Genomic DNA, 19,141 nt, shown 5'->3' on the forward strand with positions numbered 1-19,141 from the left:
CAAGTTTTCAGTGCTTTTGAGCAAGTAATTTATGAATTACTTAACATTGAGTATTTGATATGTTACCGTACTTGCTGCTCTTTGGATTTATCAGGGATCATTGTTGATATGTAATTGCTTGCCTTTTCATGATACTAATTTGGAATAAAAGCAACGGTTCCTTTACAGGATAGTCAAACTGCTCTTGTACCTGATCATTATAGAGATTTGTTTGCAATTTAAATATGAACAAAATAGATCAGGACAAAAAGGTCTTTGTTGTAAGTATCTGTATTTATTTGCTCTCATATTCTTATAAACTTAGCATATTATGTCTTGTTTTGTATCTGCCTTAAAAAGTTCTTGCTCCCCATAGTAACGGAGGAAGATTCACTGTGCAAAATACACATATTTTATTAAATAATAGCTGCAAAACCCTTCCTGGATGTTCTTAGGAGAAAAAACAAGCTTGTCCAACAAGCAGAGTCAAGTGCCTCAGTTTTTATTGAAAATCACACTTAGATTTGACTTGGATACAAATTAGGTCTAATTGCATTGAATTGATTGGCAAGTTGAATTCTGTAACATGTTTGAAATGTATGTTCTACTCTTGGCTTAAGATCTGGCTTGGGGTGAAGGAGGAATGCTGACTTTGGTCTCCAGCTCCTGGTGGCTGGGCCAGCAGCAAATGCACATGTGTGACACCTCTGTGCTGAACAGCAGGATTTGACATCAGCAGTTGGGAATTACACCACCAGCAGTGGCATTTCCCTTCTCATTAAATCTCCAGTTGGCACCAGCAAATGTATATGTAACCCAAAGAAGAGTAGAAACCTCCATACTTTGCCAAAAGTGGAAAGCCCTGTGGTTCTGATGTCAAACCTAGCAATGAGAAGGACATACCTGAGTTACCATGCAGTGATGGTATTAGAGCCTGAAGTGGAAATCTGAAGAGTTTCCCAGACATTGGCTCCTTGGAGAATAGGGATCTAGCAGCTCCTGAGGCAGACAAGAGGTGGCAGCTCCCAGCAGACAGTGTCCTGGCACTTACTATTGTTTCTCCTTCTTTTTCCTGCCCTTGGGCACCCCGAGCTCTGCTGGCTGCGTGGTCAGTGGTGTGAGGTGCCTGACCTCAGCTGGGGCACGGGCAGGAATTAGAGAGCTCTGCTGCTGGCCCGGGCTCTGGCACTGCCCTGGGTCTCCCTTGCAGGGACGTGGATAATTTCCTTTGAGCGGGTGGACAAACACTGCTGCTAACCTGTTGTTTAGAAGCCTGTGAGGCTTGGTGGGTGTTTGTGGCCGTGTAACAGTAGCACCTCAGGAAGGGTTTGTATCAAAGGAGATTAACAGCTTTGGGGGGAGGCAGGATGGTCATAGTTTGTGTTTTTGTTGAGAGGTTATATTGTTCCTATCCTTGTGATAGAAGCTTTCAAAACAATATTAAGTGGAGACTAATATGTAGCCTAAATTATTTTTTTTATAATTAGCCGTTTACAAGTGGTTGATGAAAACTTCTAGGTACCGAAATGGTTTTAAATGGGTCTGAACAGAAAATGCTGGTTTTAAATGGGTCTGAACAGAAAATACTGAACCATGCTAGCTCTTCCTTGAGAATGCTGGTTACATTGGTACTATCTTTAAAACCACAAAGGATGTTTTTCTGTTCTTTCATAAAGGCCTTTTTTTCCCCCTTATAATTTTCGTTCTTTTTTTCCTGGGATTAAAAGGGTTTTCTATCTCTTTGTTTCTTAATTGAATTAAAAAGTGAAAATTAAATGTGCTTAAAGAATGAAGAATTGAATATGAAAAGAGTTCAGTACATTATAACCTGCTGCCATATGTAAAACAATAAACATACACTTTCATAAATATGAAATAAGTCTTTTTAATAATCCAGTATCTTCCTTAGTTTTTAGATATATTTTTGCACTTGCCTCAAAGCTTGACGCTAAGCTGACCCTCTCTTTAATATTAATGTACTCTGACTGTAATACTCTGTTCCTTTGCCTCTGATTAATGCTGTCTGTCAATTATTTACAGATCCAGTGGTACTGTGGAAGTTCCCGGAGGACTTTGGAGACCAGGTTGGAAACATGAGATTGAACTTTTTTTTTATGTTAGAATAATAATAAAAAAGCTCTTCTATTCAACTGTGGAGAGGCAGATGCTAATGATAGCAGGGTGGAAGCCTTCACCCAACTGGTGGCTTGGTGATTAGATTGCCTCTGTGACAGGAATACGCAATAGCAGTAGCAGAGCATGGAATGTCGTGCTAATTCTCTGCATCACCTTATTTTTGATATGGAGTATTTTATCAAGTGGTCCTATTGGACATGTTGGGTTTTTATCAGTTTTGGGCTTGAAAATGTGGAAAAAATTATCAAGAAAACTTTGCTGAACATTGATGTTATAAAAAACCACCAGATCAAAATTTGAAGAGCTATCCATGTATGTCCTCTTAATGTCAGAACGTGTGCATTCCATTCCTTTAATCCTTTTCAATGCAAGATTTTAGATAGTTATTTAATAATATTTTAGAGATACCCTAGTTATTTGCTTGGGGGGAAAAAATCCTCAGACCCTTATAAGAGACTGATCTAAAGTTACTGATTCTGAAAGCGTGAAAATCCTATGTTGTATCTATAATTAATCCTCAAAGGAAAGTTTATACATACAGGACTGATGGATTATTTCACTGTTTGTAGTGACAGCAAGCTATTAATTAGTGTGTTGGGTTTTTTGCCCCATGACTATGTTATGAAAGTTATTAATATTAAAATCTAATGAAATTACTAAATTTTATTATTTCAGCAACTTCTACAAGAGTTTCTTGCGTGGAAATATTTTTCTTTTCATAAAAGAAAATACATAAAACAACAAAAGTAATAAATATCTCTGTCTCAATGGCTTCTTTGCCTCTTGTTTTTATACTAATGTTGAGGCAAACATATTCTTCATTAGTATCACCACAGTGGATGATCTGGAAGTCTTGTTGTACAGCAGATGTTGATATATTGTTGATTTTTTTTTTAAATCAATAGTACAAGATTCTATAAAGACAGCTATAAGGTGATTCATGATGAAAGGAATAAATATATAAACATAGAAAGTAGGATGTGTCGTTAGGGAATAGCATCAGTCAGAAATGTGCAGCCTGTATAACAGTGACAAACAAGCAAAGTGTGTTGTTGTCTGTTCTCAGCTAGGCATTCAGCAAGTTTTGATAATTATCCTGGCTGCAGGATGATCATCTTCATTGTCATTTAAATTCTTTTTTTCCTAGTTTGTTTTGTTCTTTTCCCCAAGAAAGACTTGATCTTAAAAAAAAAAAAAAAGAAAAAAAAAGAAAAGAGAAATTATGTATGAAGAAAAATGGGAGCTTATTCAGCAAGTCGAAGGTTATTCAAAGAACAGCTGGTGTAGAAAAATGATTAGAAGATGAAGCCCACTAAAGACTGGAGGGGAATCCTGCAAAGATGCAGTAGACATACCTAATCTATAAACACCAGAGGCCTCAGGCAGCACTCTGCCTTTGGGCTCTGAAAAACCTGTGCCTGCACATTGTGTCTCAGTCGTGTGGGCTCTCTGGTGTTTCAGGTAAATTGCTTGTGTTCCTGGAAAACACGGTATTTTAATCCTTCTCCTTGCAAGGGAAATTTTTCTATTAGAACCACTGGATTTAAACAGAATGTATAGCAGCTTCTGAAGCAAACCCCTGAGCCAAGTCATGGAGTGAAATCAGCAGAAGCCTTCTCTGCACGTGTGTGTGCATGTTGAACTGGGTAGGTTAGGATTGGAGGACCTGAGTATCCACCAGATTTTCTTTAATAATCAAAAACTCCCTAAAACTATCAGGGTGAATTTCCATGAAAGTTTGTGGGGAGAATGTTTGAAAAAAAAAAAAAAGAAAAGAAGAATATTCTCTGTTATCTCTGTTATGTTTTTCAGTCATTTCTATTTTAAATGTAAAATGTGTGAGTTAGTTTTTGGATGTATCCCAAAGAATCATCTTTCCTAAAATTGAAGGGCTGTCTGTTTGCACAGTGATGTGATAACAGTGGGCAAAATATTTTCCTCTCTTCCTGAATTTTTCTACAGTTTATCATGTCACCTTTTTGTTGCTTTCATAATGCAAAGAAAACTTGTCTAAGCCATTTTGACATTTTCTTCCTCTTTCTCACATTTCTCCTCTAAGTATGTCTGAACTTCCCAGTGCTAACTCATCTCTAATCTTCTGTTTTTCTCCTGCCCTACCATTTTCTTTGATGCTGGTCAATATTCTTTTGGTGCAATTTTTTCTTAAATATTCACTTTCCAAACTCATGTTTTGCTAAACATCTGATCTGTTGAAACTAGAGTTGATCAGGGGGAAGACAAGACCAGGGATTTGTCATAATTACTTACTCGCAGTCTGTCAAGTGAAGGAAATATTAAGGCATGGTTTTGGTATTACAAAAGACTTCGCAAGATTCATTGTTGATTTCCTTATCTGCCAAGACTGCAGGAAAACCACTTATTTTCTCTCTGGTAACTCCTCAGATGCCAGAATAAGAAGGAAAAGAGGAAAACATAGAGTGGGGAAGGAAAAAAAGTAATGCTTCAGGACAGGAAATGAAAAATACTTGTCTTTGCCAGGAGTGTTTCAAAAAGTGGGGTTTTTTGTTTTGTTTTGGTTGGTGTTTTTTGTTTTTTTTTTTAATTTTATTTTATTTTTTGAGGTGGGAGTAATTCCATTTTTACTAACTCTCAAAACCATCAATGAAAAAATGAGCTCATAGTGGTTAGAATTCAAAGTACAAAGAGCCACAATACCATATGAAAGATAGTACTTATTAAAAAGTGCGTCAAGAGCCAGAAGAACTAATTTGTTTGAGACATCTTAGAGTTACACATTACTGCTGTACTGGCATTAGTGCTTTAAAAATGAGTTTGACAATGTGGAAAAAGTTGTGAATAATTTCAGCACTGTAGAGAAAATGTGGAGATTTCTCATTTGAACATATATAGGTCTTCTGTGATTATCCTCCAGCACTCAAATATGGATAATGAATGAGTTGTAGCCATTTAATGGGCTATTTTTTTCTTTAAAATGTTCAAATATCCCCTTTATGCAAAACTTCCCGTGATAAAAGGTCAGTATGTTTTCAATCTTGAAACTGCTATTTTGTTTATTCAGACTGGTTAAACTAGTTTAATTTCAGCCTTACAAGCCCATTTTTAAATGGAAGTCTGAAGAAAAAATATTAATATACTATGATATCTGGAAAAAAAATTTCCACTTGTTTTTAAGAAGAAAGTAATTTTTTAAGGGCTTTAGAAAAGCAGCCCAAATGAGAACAACACCTTGGTTTCCAAACTGAAGTACTTGCTGCCTGTTGAAGAAAACACATTTCTGCAGAAGTTAATGTTGCCTGGCAGAGCTGTGATCTGCTGGCACTGGCTGCTCTGCTCGTGGCAGTGCAGTCTGTAGCAAAGCCCTGTTGATGTCACATGTGTCCAGATGTCTCCGCTATGGCTCTGTTCGTGTCTGTTCTGCAAATAAAAACACTGACACTCCCACCAGCTTCAGTGAGTTGAAACATTCCTGGGAAAAGAGTGGTGTTAGCACAAGGAAGGAGGAGAGCACAGTGCCGACAGCACCAGCAGCAGGTAGTGCCTGGATAAGAGGTGGCACTGCTTCTGTGCTGGCTTAACCTTTGGGGCATGTGAGGTCCAACATTTCTTATTAATTTAGTAATTACATGTATGTTGGGCATTATTTTTAGCTGTGTACAAATTCAGCAGCTTTTTAATGTGACCGCCTGTTGACCTGAAGTGATTTCTACCTGTAGTATGTGGTGTCCATTGAATAGTTCTCATTGTTTGCCCTTCTAATCACATATTTTCTAATTTCAGCCTGGAACTTCTCTGCTGGTGAAAAACATCTCACCAGGAAGATGACACAAATAGCTAATATCAGGAGATGGTCTTACCAGAGGCTACTTTAGTAATAAATATGACAAGAGGTTATTAACTGAAGATGTGGGTTAAGAAGGAGTTCAGACTCTGCATTAGACTGTTGGCTGTGTTGCAGATTTCATCCTATCTCCTCTTGCTTTCTAAGACAAGCAGTCAAAATCTGCTTTCCCATGTCACCCAAACCCTGCAGATGAGTAATGCAGTAATGAGTAAGGGATATGGTATTCCATGTGAGGAATCTCTGCTGTTTTCTCTGAAGCTAGGGTAATGCTCTTTATGTTATTATCTCCTATTTTACATAACATCTGGATTTTAGTTTTACTGTATCACATTATGCAGATGTCACCACTGAATTGAGAGCTTTGTATCCTGCAGTGACCCACACTAAAGTCTGATACTATGCATGTAAATCTATCTGGTTCATGTGAAAATATTTGTATACATAAAGATGTACAGGTGCATATGCAGTTGTTTAAAAGATAAATTCTCAGAAGTACCAATGTGTGGCTCTTCCTGCAACAAAGCACCAATCACATACTTGACTTTCAATGTATGTTTTAACTACTGAAAATTAAGCCTGGCTTAAATGAGCATCTGATTGGAGACAAAAGTTTCAGTTTCTTTCAGAATGGAATCTTTAATTGAATGGATTGTGGCAGCAAATACATAGATGAGGTCACCATGAAAAAGATTATATTAATTTTTAAAAGATTAAATAGTAGTTCAAGTTGGCTTTTTTTTTTTTTTTTTAAATATTCTCCAGAAGCAAACTAGAATCTGTTCTCTGGGTCAAAGGAATGTGTGGAAGCCAGCAGTGAGATGTTGTGTTCCTCTGTGTCTCTTAAGAGAGCAGCAGGAGCCCAGGAGGTATGAGGCTGTTTACACTCCCTCCAAGGCTGCAGGCATGCTGTTAGGGGATGCATCTCACCAGGTTTCTGCATGAGATGGCTTTGTTCTTGTATTCTGATGAGGCATTAAATACATGTTTCAAATGTTTATGCAAACTAGATAGCTGCTTGCTTTGTGGGATTGTTTTTATCAGGAAATCATAAAAAGGGTTTGGTGATTTTGTTGTTTGTTTATTAATAAGTATGATTGATATATGAGAAAGGAGGAATCAATCTAATGAGATTACTAATTTTCAGTACTGTTTTTGTCTAAATGTTGCACATCATATTTAGTTAAGGGATATTTTCAAACTCGAATCTTTGTGGAAAGCAATTAGCCCTGCTGAGATGATGGCAATGTGGCAGTTTTGTGCATTGTAAGGGAACTTTAGCTGATTAAGATAAAGTGATTTTCTGACACTTTGTGTTTGGAACATACTGTTTTTATTGAAAAATACTGTGTGAGTAAGGCAGCAATGCTTTTTGTCTATGCAAATCCCAGATGATGGATGATCAGCAGGAAAACGTTCAGAGATGTATTGGTAGATGCTAACTGCAGTGTGTGAACAGAAAAGATCTGTTCAGTCCTGATAAATATTCTGTGGAACAACTGCCCACGAAGACGTGCTGGGAACACCCAGAATCACCAAGACCCTTACATCATTCAAGATGTGAATATACCAAGATGCTTTCTCAACCTTTTCTTTTAATTCATCCCAAAAGAGACAGAATAAATCTTTGAGACTTTTATTTTTTAAATTTTAAAAATTATAAAAGGCCAATATCACAAACTTGGTATTTCCTTGAAATTTTGAGGACAGGTGGCAACATGAAGTATGTGTGTTCTCAGAATTGTGGGAGTTTTGTTTTATTGAGCTTTTAAGTTAAAAATGTTGAACTTGATCAGCATATGGTACTGGCTAACCTCATCTCTACCAGCTCTTTTGTTATCTTGTTATTGTTACAGGTCTTAATGACAGTTGTAAGCCATAGTTCTGGATGCAGGGGTTAGTCCACCCTGGGGAGGAGAGAGAGAAACAGCAGTGTGGATTATGGAAATATGAATTGATCTAAAAAGCAGCTCTCTTGTAACAGAATGGGACTCAAAGAAAGACTGGGGAGAAGCTGGTGAAAAGACGATGGAATATGATGTGAAAATGATCATTTGAATGCTTTTCTTTTCATTCCCAGCTGCTGTGTTCTGGTGAAAAGGCACACATTTGTATATCTTAAGGCTGGGTGAAAAAGGGCCAGATGAATGGAATTACTTGTTAGATATGTTTTCATTTTGAGTCAAATAAATTATGTGCATTTTAATAGACTGTCTGCATATGTTAGCCATTTTTTAAAATCATACAGCTGTGATATTGGGGGACTACATTTTGTAGAAGTAGTTTTTTCTCTGTTTGCTCAAATAAGTACAGAATTAATATTTGACTGTCCTTCATATATTCTCTATCAGCCCATTGAAAATAACTGTTAGTGATTTGCCTTATTTCAAAGCCAAATCAGATTCCAGCCTGTGGTGATGTGCCAAACCAAAGAAGAAAAAAATAACTGATGGCTGAAATAGTGATGACAATCATTTGGAACATCTTCCAGAAAGACTGCCAAATTGTCATGTGTGATGTCGTTGTTGATTGACCTCAGCTGCCCTCAGAATATTCCAGTCCAATATCCCCTGATTCCTTATTCTGGGATACCTTATACTTTCTCATCTGCTTCCTTAATACCCTCATTCCATTTCAGTCTTCAGTTTGTTACCTCTCATACTTGCAGCATTGGTTTTGTGTCTCAGGCTTACTCTGCAGCACTTTTAGGAACATCCTATCCTTTCTATATTAAGTACTGGATGTAATAATATTCCTGAACCCTGTGTTTGGTTCTTGGCTCTTCTTCTGCCTTTCTTGATGATAGTTTTCTGCAGAAGTTGGAGAGCATTTGAGGTACTTTGGTTCACTGTTACTGCTACAGGTATTTGAAGTGTCACTTCAAATAATTTGCTGGTATTTTGTATACTCTTTTACATATTGCATATATTAGGAAATGGGTTGGGATCAAAGTGCGTAATCCACATGTGATGAAATCAAGGAACCAGGCAAATAACAAGACTTGATGGGACTAAAATCAAGAACAGGAGCAACAATGCAAGGGTGATGAGTGGGCTGTGACTGGAAGGATCCAGGCTACTTGGTTTGGGATCTTGGACCAGGAATAAGGGAAGGTGAAGCAGTTCCAGGCAGGTGATCAGGAAGGGAAATACGTTAATCCATCAGAATATAACTATTTCTGTTTTTAAGGCATTGTGAACTACCTGGCTGGTAGACTCCCTTAAGCAGAAGTGTTGAGTTTCTGGGTTTTGTGTGTCTGTTTCTGCGTGTAGTCATTAATTAATGTACAGTTGGTAATGAAAGATCCACATATGAGAAATCATCTGTCTCTGAGGGTATAGTGCATGCTTACCTCTGCCCTTTATCTTTCACTAGGCACTAATGAAAATGATTAGAGAAAATTTACTGGGCCAATGAACACTCAGTGCACCCATTCTTGAATTTTAAACTACATTTTGGAAGAGGGAAGACTTCTTCTAGTTGATAGAGAATTCCTACTGCAGGAACAGGATTTCTGCTAATTTTTCAATAAGTGTCGTGAATGCTAGTTTAGATTCATGAGTGTCTCCCCTGAGCATGGGCAGTTTCATTCTTCTGATCAAAGTGAAGGAGCTGAAAGTTATTTTGGCTGTAGCTGCTTGTGCTGCCTGGCTTGCTGGTGAAAGTTACCTCCTCTTGTCGTAGCTGTTCAGAGTTGGCTTATGCTGTATCAGAGGTCAAAGCTAAGCTGATTGACAGAGTGCTGAGGTGGCTGGCTGATGCTCCTGGGCAGCAACACCAGCCTGCAATTGTTGCAGAGTAATTGCTGGCAATAAAGCTGCCAGAGGCTTTGAGCAGGGAGCCAGAAGGTCTGGACAGGCTCAGCTATAGGTAAAGTGAATGTACGTTGCATATGTTCTAGGGAAAAAGACACCCAGTTGTGTGTCCACTGCACTTTATTTTTTGGGGTAATCGTCTGTCTGCATTGGTGACAGTAGGGGCAAATTAACACTTTATTCTTATTTACTTCTTCTCTTTCCCTCTTTGGTCTGGAGTTGTTTCATTTTCCTTCTGCTTTTCAACACACTTGATAATATCTCAATTTAGTACTAAAAAGCTATTACTGCAAACAATTCTTACTGAGCTGCATTATGATGAAGCTTAGAAGGTAACATCTGCTGAGTGTAAAAGAAGAAATAAATGTTTCCTTTATAAAAATACCATAAATAATTTTATTTAAGGAATTATAATTCTGGCAGGTTCCTTAGAAGCTGATTTCCTTTCTCAGTTCCTTTTCTTTTGGCTGTAGATTCCTATAGCCCAAGAAAGTCAGCCCCCACATGCTGTCGGTTTCAGTACCCTGTACAAGGTGGTGTGTGGTTCCCTGACTTCCCCTGCTGCTGACCCAGCCATGGGAGCCAGCATTGTCCCACAGGGCTGCACGTTTAGGCACGGATGAGCCCAGACAAGGGTTTGGCTTTTGGACTGCCTCACCTTGTTCATCTGCACAAATCACTCTCTGCTACAGATGCTTTCTCTCAGCGTGGCACGCAAGTTTTTCCTTAATTGAAGTGATGCTCAAATTTCTGAATTGCCAGTGAAATCAGGATTTCTTCATGGCCTGTGCTGTGCAGTCATTTTGTGAAATAACCAGTGGGAAGTTGTGATTCTGGAAGAGCATCACCTGCTGCTTACAAGACAGTTTCATGCCCAGCCTGAGCAGGAGCAGTCTGCAGAGCTGGTGCTGACCTCTCTGTGTACACCAGTACTGGGTATTTACTGGGCAGGCCAGTTGTTGATTAAAAGCTTTGTAGACCAGGAATGGCATCCTACTATTTATAGACACTCTCTGTTTCTGGACTTGTCTTTTAAGTAACTAATGAAGTACTGAGAGAGGGAAAAAATATTTGGAATATATTTGGAACAAAATATGCTTGGAATTAAAATAATTTTGAAATGTATCAAGTCACATCTGGAGTAGAGTTTGTTGTGTTTGAAATGTTAGAATTTTTTCAGTATATTTCATTTTTATGCAAATGCAGGTAGTCATTATCTGTAGTGTTCTTTTGTAGTTCATTTTCCTTTTATAAATAGCCTTTCTTGGTGGCTGAGAAGGAAATCTTGCAAATAGGAGCCTTTTGACCAGAGTGTCAGCTACACTCTACTCATGATATTCTTTGATACTGTTTTGCAGACATTTCTGAGACTGCAATCTTCATTTTAAAGCAATATATTGAATAGGTAGAGTTGGGTTTATTGCAAATAGGCTCAGTTCTGTCCATTGCTGTCAGAATATTCAAAGGTGGAATGAAAAAACAACAGGTAAAACAAATAATTATGAACCAGTTTTTCAATTTGTGATTTTTTTGACAGTAATTATTTTTTCACAAGTGGTGAAACAGCATCTGAACAGGATGTGCAGGAGGTTCTCAGCACTGCTGCCAGAGTTGCATCTTAACTGCTGTTGTAAGCAAGGGGAGATCTGAAAAGGTCTTGAGTGAAACAAATATTGCTGCTCCCTTAGCTGTGCTGGACGACTTGGGGATTTTAACCTGACCTTCAGAGACTTACATATTTGGATTTAGAAAATGATGTTTTCTGTAATCCTAGTTAAGAGAACTTCTCTGTTGAGTTCCCAGATAGTGTTAGAGACATGGGAAGTATTTATTCATAAAAAGCCACTTTTCCTCTACTGCATGGTGAAAGAATGTTGCGTGCCATAAATTGGTGCCCTTTTTTCCTTTTTTTTTTTGCTACAAATTGTAATTAATTTTCTGTAATAAATACTCTACCACCTTAAAAGTTAAATATTACTCGCATAGTAATCTCAAGAGTGGAGATGGAAGTACATACTTCCTGTTTTTCCCAACTCTCTGATACTGCCTAGGGAATGATGATCTCCCTGACATGAGCCAGGGAACTGTGGGAAAACTATTTTTTGCTATGTGGAATATAATATTACATGCATGCTAGAGATTTGTGGTGAAGTAGTATTTTTCTTGTTTTTGTTTGCCTTGCCAGTAGTAGAGGTAGATGGTAACATTTGAATCTCAACTTATTCTAAGGGGAGCTTTCTTTCCCCTTAGAAGAAGGGGAAAGAAGAGCCTTGTCAATTTTTATGTTTTAGAGTTCCAGGAAATTTGAAGGGTTTTTTCTTTAAGCAGGAAAATTAACCTGTGCTGAACCTCATGTTGGTTTTATTCTGCTATTTGTGACTGAGCTTGTTATTGTAATTGATTCCCTGTATGCTATACTGGACACAGCTGTCTGAAATAGGCTTTATTTTTGTCTGGTTATGTTATGAGATTCAGAAGCAAATAGGCAAGTAGAGATTCCAAGAATTTATAATTTAGTACAATCTCTGAATTTTAAAACTTTCTCTGTGGTGGCTTAGAAAGTCTTATGCCTCAGTCTTGTAGGACAGTGTGATTAATCATGCAGGATTAGCTTTCCTTCTTGTGAAGTGCCTTTGAAAGCTGCTGTGAGAGCAGTGAAAAGTGTGCTGTCTGGGACAGCAGCCTTAGTGTGCTCTACAGGGCAAGAACATTCTGTAGCATATCTCCAGCTGGAGTGCACCACACCTTGGTCCTTCACTGTTCCAGTCCTTAAGGGTTTTTTCATTCCTTTTTGTGTATATTTAACATGCTGTTGGTTCTAAGTGATGCTGCAACAATCACCTCCAAGTTCAGTCACAGGTACAGCTGACCTTGGGCCTCCATTGCCACCTCTACCAGAGTTACTTATTGATGTGATTTTGCTTCTCTAAGATCTCAAGCTCATCCCGTTACCTTGTTGTCTAAAGTCTTCCTGTCTAGCTGCCTCATCTGTCTGTGCCCATGTTGCTGTGTAGAGTGCAAAGTTACCAGACGAAGCTACCAAAAATCTTCAGCTGCCTGTCTGGCATCTTCTCATGAGGCATGTAACTGAATGGTGGCCAGGTAGAGGAGACAGGAAGCAGGAACAAGAGAAATCAAATCTAGCTGAAATTCTGTAAGTGATCTCATCCTCCTTTGCAGGTATTCAGCTTCTTAATCATTTTACACAACAAATGTTCCTCTGAATAAGCTTTTGAATGATGCAAACACCTTTTAGAGAGCAAGTATTCTGAAGGACTCTGTGCTTAAGTGTTATGAGCAACTTGATTCCTCTGAATGTCAGTCATTAGGCTGTAGGGCCTTTCCAGTTGTGGTTTACATGTTAGCCAACTAAATGAGGATCAAAAATTGTTCTCAGCAGTGGAGTGGAATTTATTCTGTGGGTCAAAACAATCTGTGGTTGTACAAATGTACACGTAGCTCAGTTTAGTGGAATTTTAATCTTGCTTGAATCCATTAGTGACAGCTTTTGCTACGTGGTCCAGAATCTGCTTCCTCTTTGCATGTTTGTCAGGGATGTATGAAGTGTTACGTGGCAGCTGTATTGACATAGAAAGAGCTGTCAAAAACCACAGCACTATCTGCAAGTTAGTCTGAAAATTGTTAGCTGGAAAGATCAGGTCTATTTTTAGGGAGCTGCGATTGCACAAATTTTCTTATCTGTCTTCTGTGAATAGAAGTGTTGCCGCAGGTGGAGCTTAGAGGACACATCTACAGCTCTGTGTTTTGCCACCCACACGGCACTGAGACTCCCACGTCACACCGTTGTGTTACACCCATCCTGTGGTGTCACACTGCAAATGAAAGGGTGAGATGTGCACAGGACTTCTGTGGGACTGCCCTGTGGATATGAATAGCAAGCCAATTAGTAATTGCTATTAGGTATTAATTTTTATGTAAAACAGTTTCAGGGAATTCTTCATAATTTGTCTGTAGACCTAGAGGAAAATCTGAAATATCCAAAAGTGAAACTGCCTTAACTGGTCAGTTAATTACTGACCATGTTTCTTATCCAGACTATGAAGTTATCAGGACCTTGTTTTCCCACAAAGCAGGCATGTATGAATTCAGAAGCATTTTCTACCACTGTTTCCATTGCTTTATAAAATGGTGATGCACCGAATTAGCTGAGTGGGTACCAAAATGAGCAAGGAAGAGTAAATAATTCTTACCTTTCAGGCTTCTGTAATATCCTCCCATTTTAGAGGCAGTGAGCATGACCAGGCTAGGCTGGAGTTGGACAGTGCAACTGATGAGAGTGAATTAACAAACCATTACACCATGAGCCTGTGAGAGTGCAGGGTTCTGCTGCTGTGCTGTAGGTATAAAGGAAATATTTTTGTAAATACGATTTCTGTCTTTGTTTTTTCATGAGAAGCAGCATGCCACACTTCACATAATATTATTTTTATGATTTTCTTCTTTCTCTTTGAGTTTGCATGAGGAATGAGATAGTTATCCTTTAACTTAGCAATTAAACACAAATTTGGATGCACCTGTAGATGCTTAGTCAGTGTTTAAAAGCAAATAGATAATCCTTTACTTGTGTGTGTTTTTATTTTTTTTCTTTTACATCATTAGCATCTTCCTCTTGTGTACACCTTGTTTTATGACACAAGGATCATTTCCTGGTGAGAGCCAGAGGAGGAAATAATTTTGGGACATGTGAATCAAACTATTTTGCTTTCTGAAGACCTGTACCATCTTTTGACTTCAGAAATAAATACATAATTTTATCAAGTTGTGAATATAAAAGACAACAAATAATGTTATTCTTTTTCTGAGAGTGTAAATATTGACTCAGGAGGAAGTCCTGGCTGGTTAGGGAGTCTTGGAAATGATGACCCGTTAGGAGACAGCTCCAGTTTTATCCAGCAGAGAGATTGCTGTGAGTACCAGCTGTAATTGTACACAAATATGTACACAAATGTGAATGTCTATTTAACATCATTTGCATTTTAAATTCGTCTAGAAGCATCTTGGGGGCATCTTTTTTTCCATTTGAAAATTCTGACTAGCACCTGTAATTAAGGGAGAAAACGGAGCCCTGGAAGCTAGGTAGGACTTCCATCTATTGATCTGTGTAAACCCAGCTTACGCTGTCAGGGGAGAAGCAGTCAACTGCTGAGCTGCTTTGTCACTGACATAAGCTGAGAGAGGATTTTTTTTTTCTTTTTTGTGTGTGTGTGTCTATACTGTTTATACACCAGTCTATAGACCTGCTGGCTGGTTGAATTTTAAAGAGAGCGGAGGTTTAAAGCCTTGTCCCCCGAGGGATGGTGCTGCCAGTTGGGAAGCGAGCGGAGGCTGCTCCGCAGAAGTTGTGCGCGCGTGGCTGCCTGGGGAGGCCCGGGCCGCGCCGGGGGAGCGCTGGCCTGTCGCTCGGCCCGGGCAGCGCTGCAAAACACACCCGTAATGTTCAGGTTCTTCAGTCAAAATATTGAGCTGATACCTTCGGGTTTTTTGTTTTTGTTTTCTTTTCCTCTCGTGATAATTTATTCTGGGAGAATACAATGGGGAACATAAATGAATACATTTCCATACCCAATTCTGAGTCAGTGCTAAGCTCACCAGGCAGCAATTAAAATCCTTGTTAGTGAGGAGAAAAATTACTTCCTGTAGTGTGAGAATAGGTGCAGATTTAGAAAAAGAATAAAATACTATTGCTTTGGAACAGGAAAAACAAGCTTATGAGCCTGAAGTGAGACAAATTTGGAAATGTTTAGGAAATTTCTGAGTTAGAAGTTTTGATTAGCCTGTTCTGCTTGCTCTCTTTTATTAGTTTATTATTGTTACTCCTAGCTTTGTGCGTACTTGTTCCTGGCTGCAGAAATCAAATGCTTACCTGCCCTGTTTATATTTTGCTTCTCACTCTTCTGCGGTGGGCACTTAGAGTAGGTAGGATGGTGTTTGAGCAGTTCCTTTTGAAGAGTATTCTATGTACTGCTGTTTTTAATGGAGTTCATAACCTTTCCCAAAACACATCTGTGGCTTTCATACAATATGCTAACCAAGTAAAAGTTCTAAAGATTTATTGAAATCTCTTGTATGACTTGGAAATTCTAAAAACATTGACTTCATGATTAAGTATCACATGAAGATTTACTGAGGCACATCATATACCCTTAAAATGTTGCAGCTAACATATGCATGTTGTAGTCACACGTGTCTTTTTTCCTGAACTGTTCCTCTCTGGCTGATTAACTTGTGTGGGCTCTTCATATTTTACACTGTCCACTGAGCTTGTTGAATGTTTGAAGTAAGTAGCCATTGTAGTGTGTAGGAATTTAAATACACAATTTCCCCTAATGGGAGCTGACTGTCCAACATGCAGTAAACAGGGTGTTCAGGCTGCAGTGCTAACACCTTAAATCAGCTTCTTAAACCCTCATGTGCAGCCCTGGAAATTTGTAATCAATGTGCTCTTTTCTGAAAACAAACCTTGCAGGCCAGCTCATGTATATAGAAATACAGGTCTGTTGGGCTGCTACAAAAAAGGAATTCTGCAGCTTTGACCAACTTCATGGATGTCAACTGTCTCTTCTTGCTGAAGCATTTCACAAGGGGTTTGTTTTCCCAGTTGGGAGCAAGGAAATAAAACCTATTTTCTAGGATCTTGTAAAGTCGTTGTTTAATATTTGCTGCTAAATGATCTGGTAATTCACTTTTTTTTTTTAAAGGAAAACATTGACTAGTTTGAGAGCATTTTTATATTTTAATTAACACATTTTATTTGCCACTAAACAGCTTCTTAAATAAAATTCTGCACGAAAGAGAGACATTATCCTTTCATACTGTGGTATGAATGTAGATCTGGTGGATTTTGTTCCCCCCCACCTCTTTCCTTTATTGATAGCAAAGCTTGCTTGTGAGACCCAAAGGGTTAATCATATAAATTTCTGCTTTGGACCAGTAGGCGATTTCCATCACTTTCAGCATTTGACTAAGGAACATGTATAGAGTTGTTATACCTCTCTGTAATTCATTCTGCTGCCAACTTCATTCCCTTTTCTCTGCCTGCATTTTAATTGAAACAACATTTGTATTTTTGAGCCAGGATCTGTCAGAAGTCCCTGTGGCTAGTCTGTGGTACAAGTAGCAGCAGACGTGGCTTACCCATATGGTGTGGTGCTTCTTGTAAAATCCATATGGCCTTGTTGAAGGGAATCCCAGCGGGGATGTGAAGGGTGTTAATACCCTTCAGGCCAGGCCTTTCCCTCCTGGGGCTTCTATGGCATTGTCTTTGCAATCTGCCAAAGCACAAACCTAATTCCTTTTTAATAATCAATTATTTCAGTCCAGGAACGTGTGCTGTATTTTTTTCTAATCATATATTCCTTGAACTTATTATTTGTTATGAGTATTTTTGGCCATTTTTTTTAAAAAAGCAAACCTTTCAAAAGCCTTTTCCAAAAACCCCTAACTTCATTTCTTTTGCGTGTATTTTCAGGAAGTGCTGAACAGCGTTCCAAAGTTCTGCTTTCCTTTTGACGTTGAAAGGTATGTGCTACAGTTATCATTTATTTAAAAATATTTCATAGAAAATTATTTTTAGCATAATTACAAGCAAGGATTTAAAGAAAAGGCAAATGTAATGTATTCCCTAAGCTTGCACCTGCAGATGAGAAAACGTACCCTTTGTTCAAGTAAGTATGAAGTCACTAGTCGGAAACTATCACAGCAAAATGTAATCCTTACAGAATTTTAGAATATCTCTGTCCAGGTAGATCTACATTCCAGCTCCCAGTTTTGTACACTGTAATTGTGAGCACCATCTGTGTTAGTATAAGGATATAACACAGTTTTCTTTAAGCAGCTTCATTAAAAATGTTACACTGCACCAGGATATAAAAATTCACTGAGCAGTACAGAAAACGTGTTGTTTGAGTTCAAAGAAATTAAGACTTTAATTACATGGAAGTAGCTGAATATGCAATTGATTTTTCGTAGAGAAGAATCCAGACCATTATTTATAATTAATTAGTCCATACCTTTCTGGTATCAGTTGTAGTCTGGTTTTCATATAATGCTGCCAGTCACTTAAATTGTTCATATAAAATTTTTTTATTAATGAAAATATTTATTTGGTCTTGTCAAAATGATTAATGGTAATTTACTTAATAGATTGAACTCACTTGCTTTGGAAAACCCATATTGTCCGAATTGGCAAAGATTGAATTAAAAGCTTGATTTGCATAATTAATGAAATATACACCCAGGTAACGTAGAGGCTGAGCCAATTTCAGAACAACATGAGCATCAGTTGTAGATGGTGAGCTGGAGATGAGAGGCATCTATCAGATGCAAGAAGCTGCTGTCAGCAGAGGAAAAGCTGTTGTGTGGAGAGAGGAAAGAAAAGTGTCCTTCAGCAAAACACACTGGCAAAATAAAGATTTGTGTTTATAAACACAACTTCCCTGAAAACTAGGCTTATGTAGTCTTTTATGGCTGAATTTAATTAAGTTGTTTGGGTTTTGAACTGGTTAAGCTCACTGTCCTTTAAGCTGTTTTAATGACTTAAGTAATATGGTTGTCAGTGGTTGGCTTTAAAGCACTAAAGTCTTTAATGTGCTTAAGACATGTACAGAATTCTGTTTAAAATTGGTAATGAAGATGAGTAATGGAAATAAAATTTGAGGATAACAGAAAAAGGTGAGGTTCTGTTGCTGCCATCCAGTGGCAAGAAGATAGTCAGAGGCAGTGAGTAATTATTTTCAAATAAGTTGTCTTACTGTAACTATTTCTCTTGAACCATTCAGAAGGCACTTAGCTGCTTGTATGAAGAGAATTAACTTAATAAACTGTGGGAATACTTGAATTTCTAGCATAGCTAAGTATGGATTTTAACTGATTATCTGTAGAAAACAAAGAAAAAGGAGACAGAAAGGAAAAAGTGTAAGTTTGTTTGTTTGTTAACAACCCCTGTTAACATCCTCTCCCCAGAGATGCTTTTTGACTGTTGGCCTCATGCGTGACTGTAAAGCAGTGTTCTCAAGAGTGCAAAATTTCTACAAATTTCATAAAACTTGTCAGCTGGCCAGGAGTGGAGGTCCTGGAAGCTGGGAGGAAGGAGGCTGCTCAGCCTGGCCTGCAGCCTGCTCAGGCACTGCCCTGGTGCCGTTAGAACGGGCGCCGCACTCACAGCTGCCTGCAGAGCTGGAGCCGAGTTCCGAGGGATTTCAGGGAGAACCAAAGGCAGCGTGGGATCATGGGAGTGTGACAGCAGGGATGAGGAGGGGCAGATCTGTTGTGGAGCAAAGGACAGATATGCTGGAAGCTCATTCAGGAAAGTGAGAGCTGTTGCTGGCGAGTTGTTTGTGTGAACAATTTACTGGCTGCATGATGCGTTTGC

General features: G+C 38.4%; 1 protein-coding gene across 2 annotated transcripts in view; it reads left to right on the forward strand.

The window, feature by feature from the left end:
• The window catches only part of DENND1B (DENN domain containing 1B), a 151,586-nt gene that overhangs the window by 38,070 nt on the left and 94,375 nt on the right, over nucleotides 1-19,141 (forward strand). For both annotated transcript variants that reach the window (XM_039726266.1, XM_039726265.1), the window contains exons 4-5: nucleotides 2,020-2,063; nucleotides 17,240-17,289. In XM_039726266.1, the coding sequence (XP_039582200.1) occupies nucleotides 2,020-2,063; nucleotides 17,240-17,289 (94 nt within the window). The remainder of the gene's footprint in view (nucleotides 1-2,019; nucleotides 2,064-17,239; nucleotides 17,290-19,141) is intronic.

Source organism: Passer montanus, unplaced genomic scaffold (assembly GCF_014805655.1).
Source record: "Passer montanus isolate IOZ18808 unplaced genomic scaffold, ASM1480565v1 scaffold58, whole genome shotgun sequence".
In the NCBI taxonomy this organism is placed as follows: domain Eukaryota; kingdom Metazoa; phylum Chordata; class Aves; order Passeriformes; family Passeridae; genus Passer; species Passer montanus.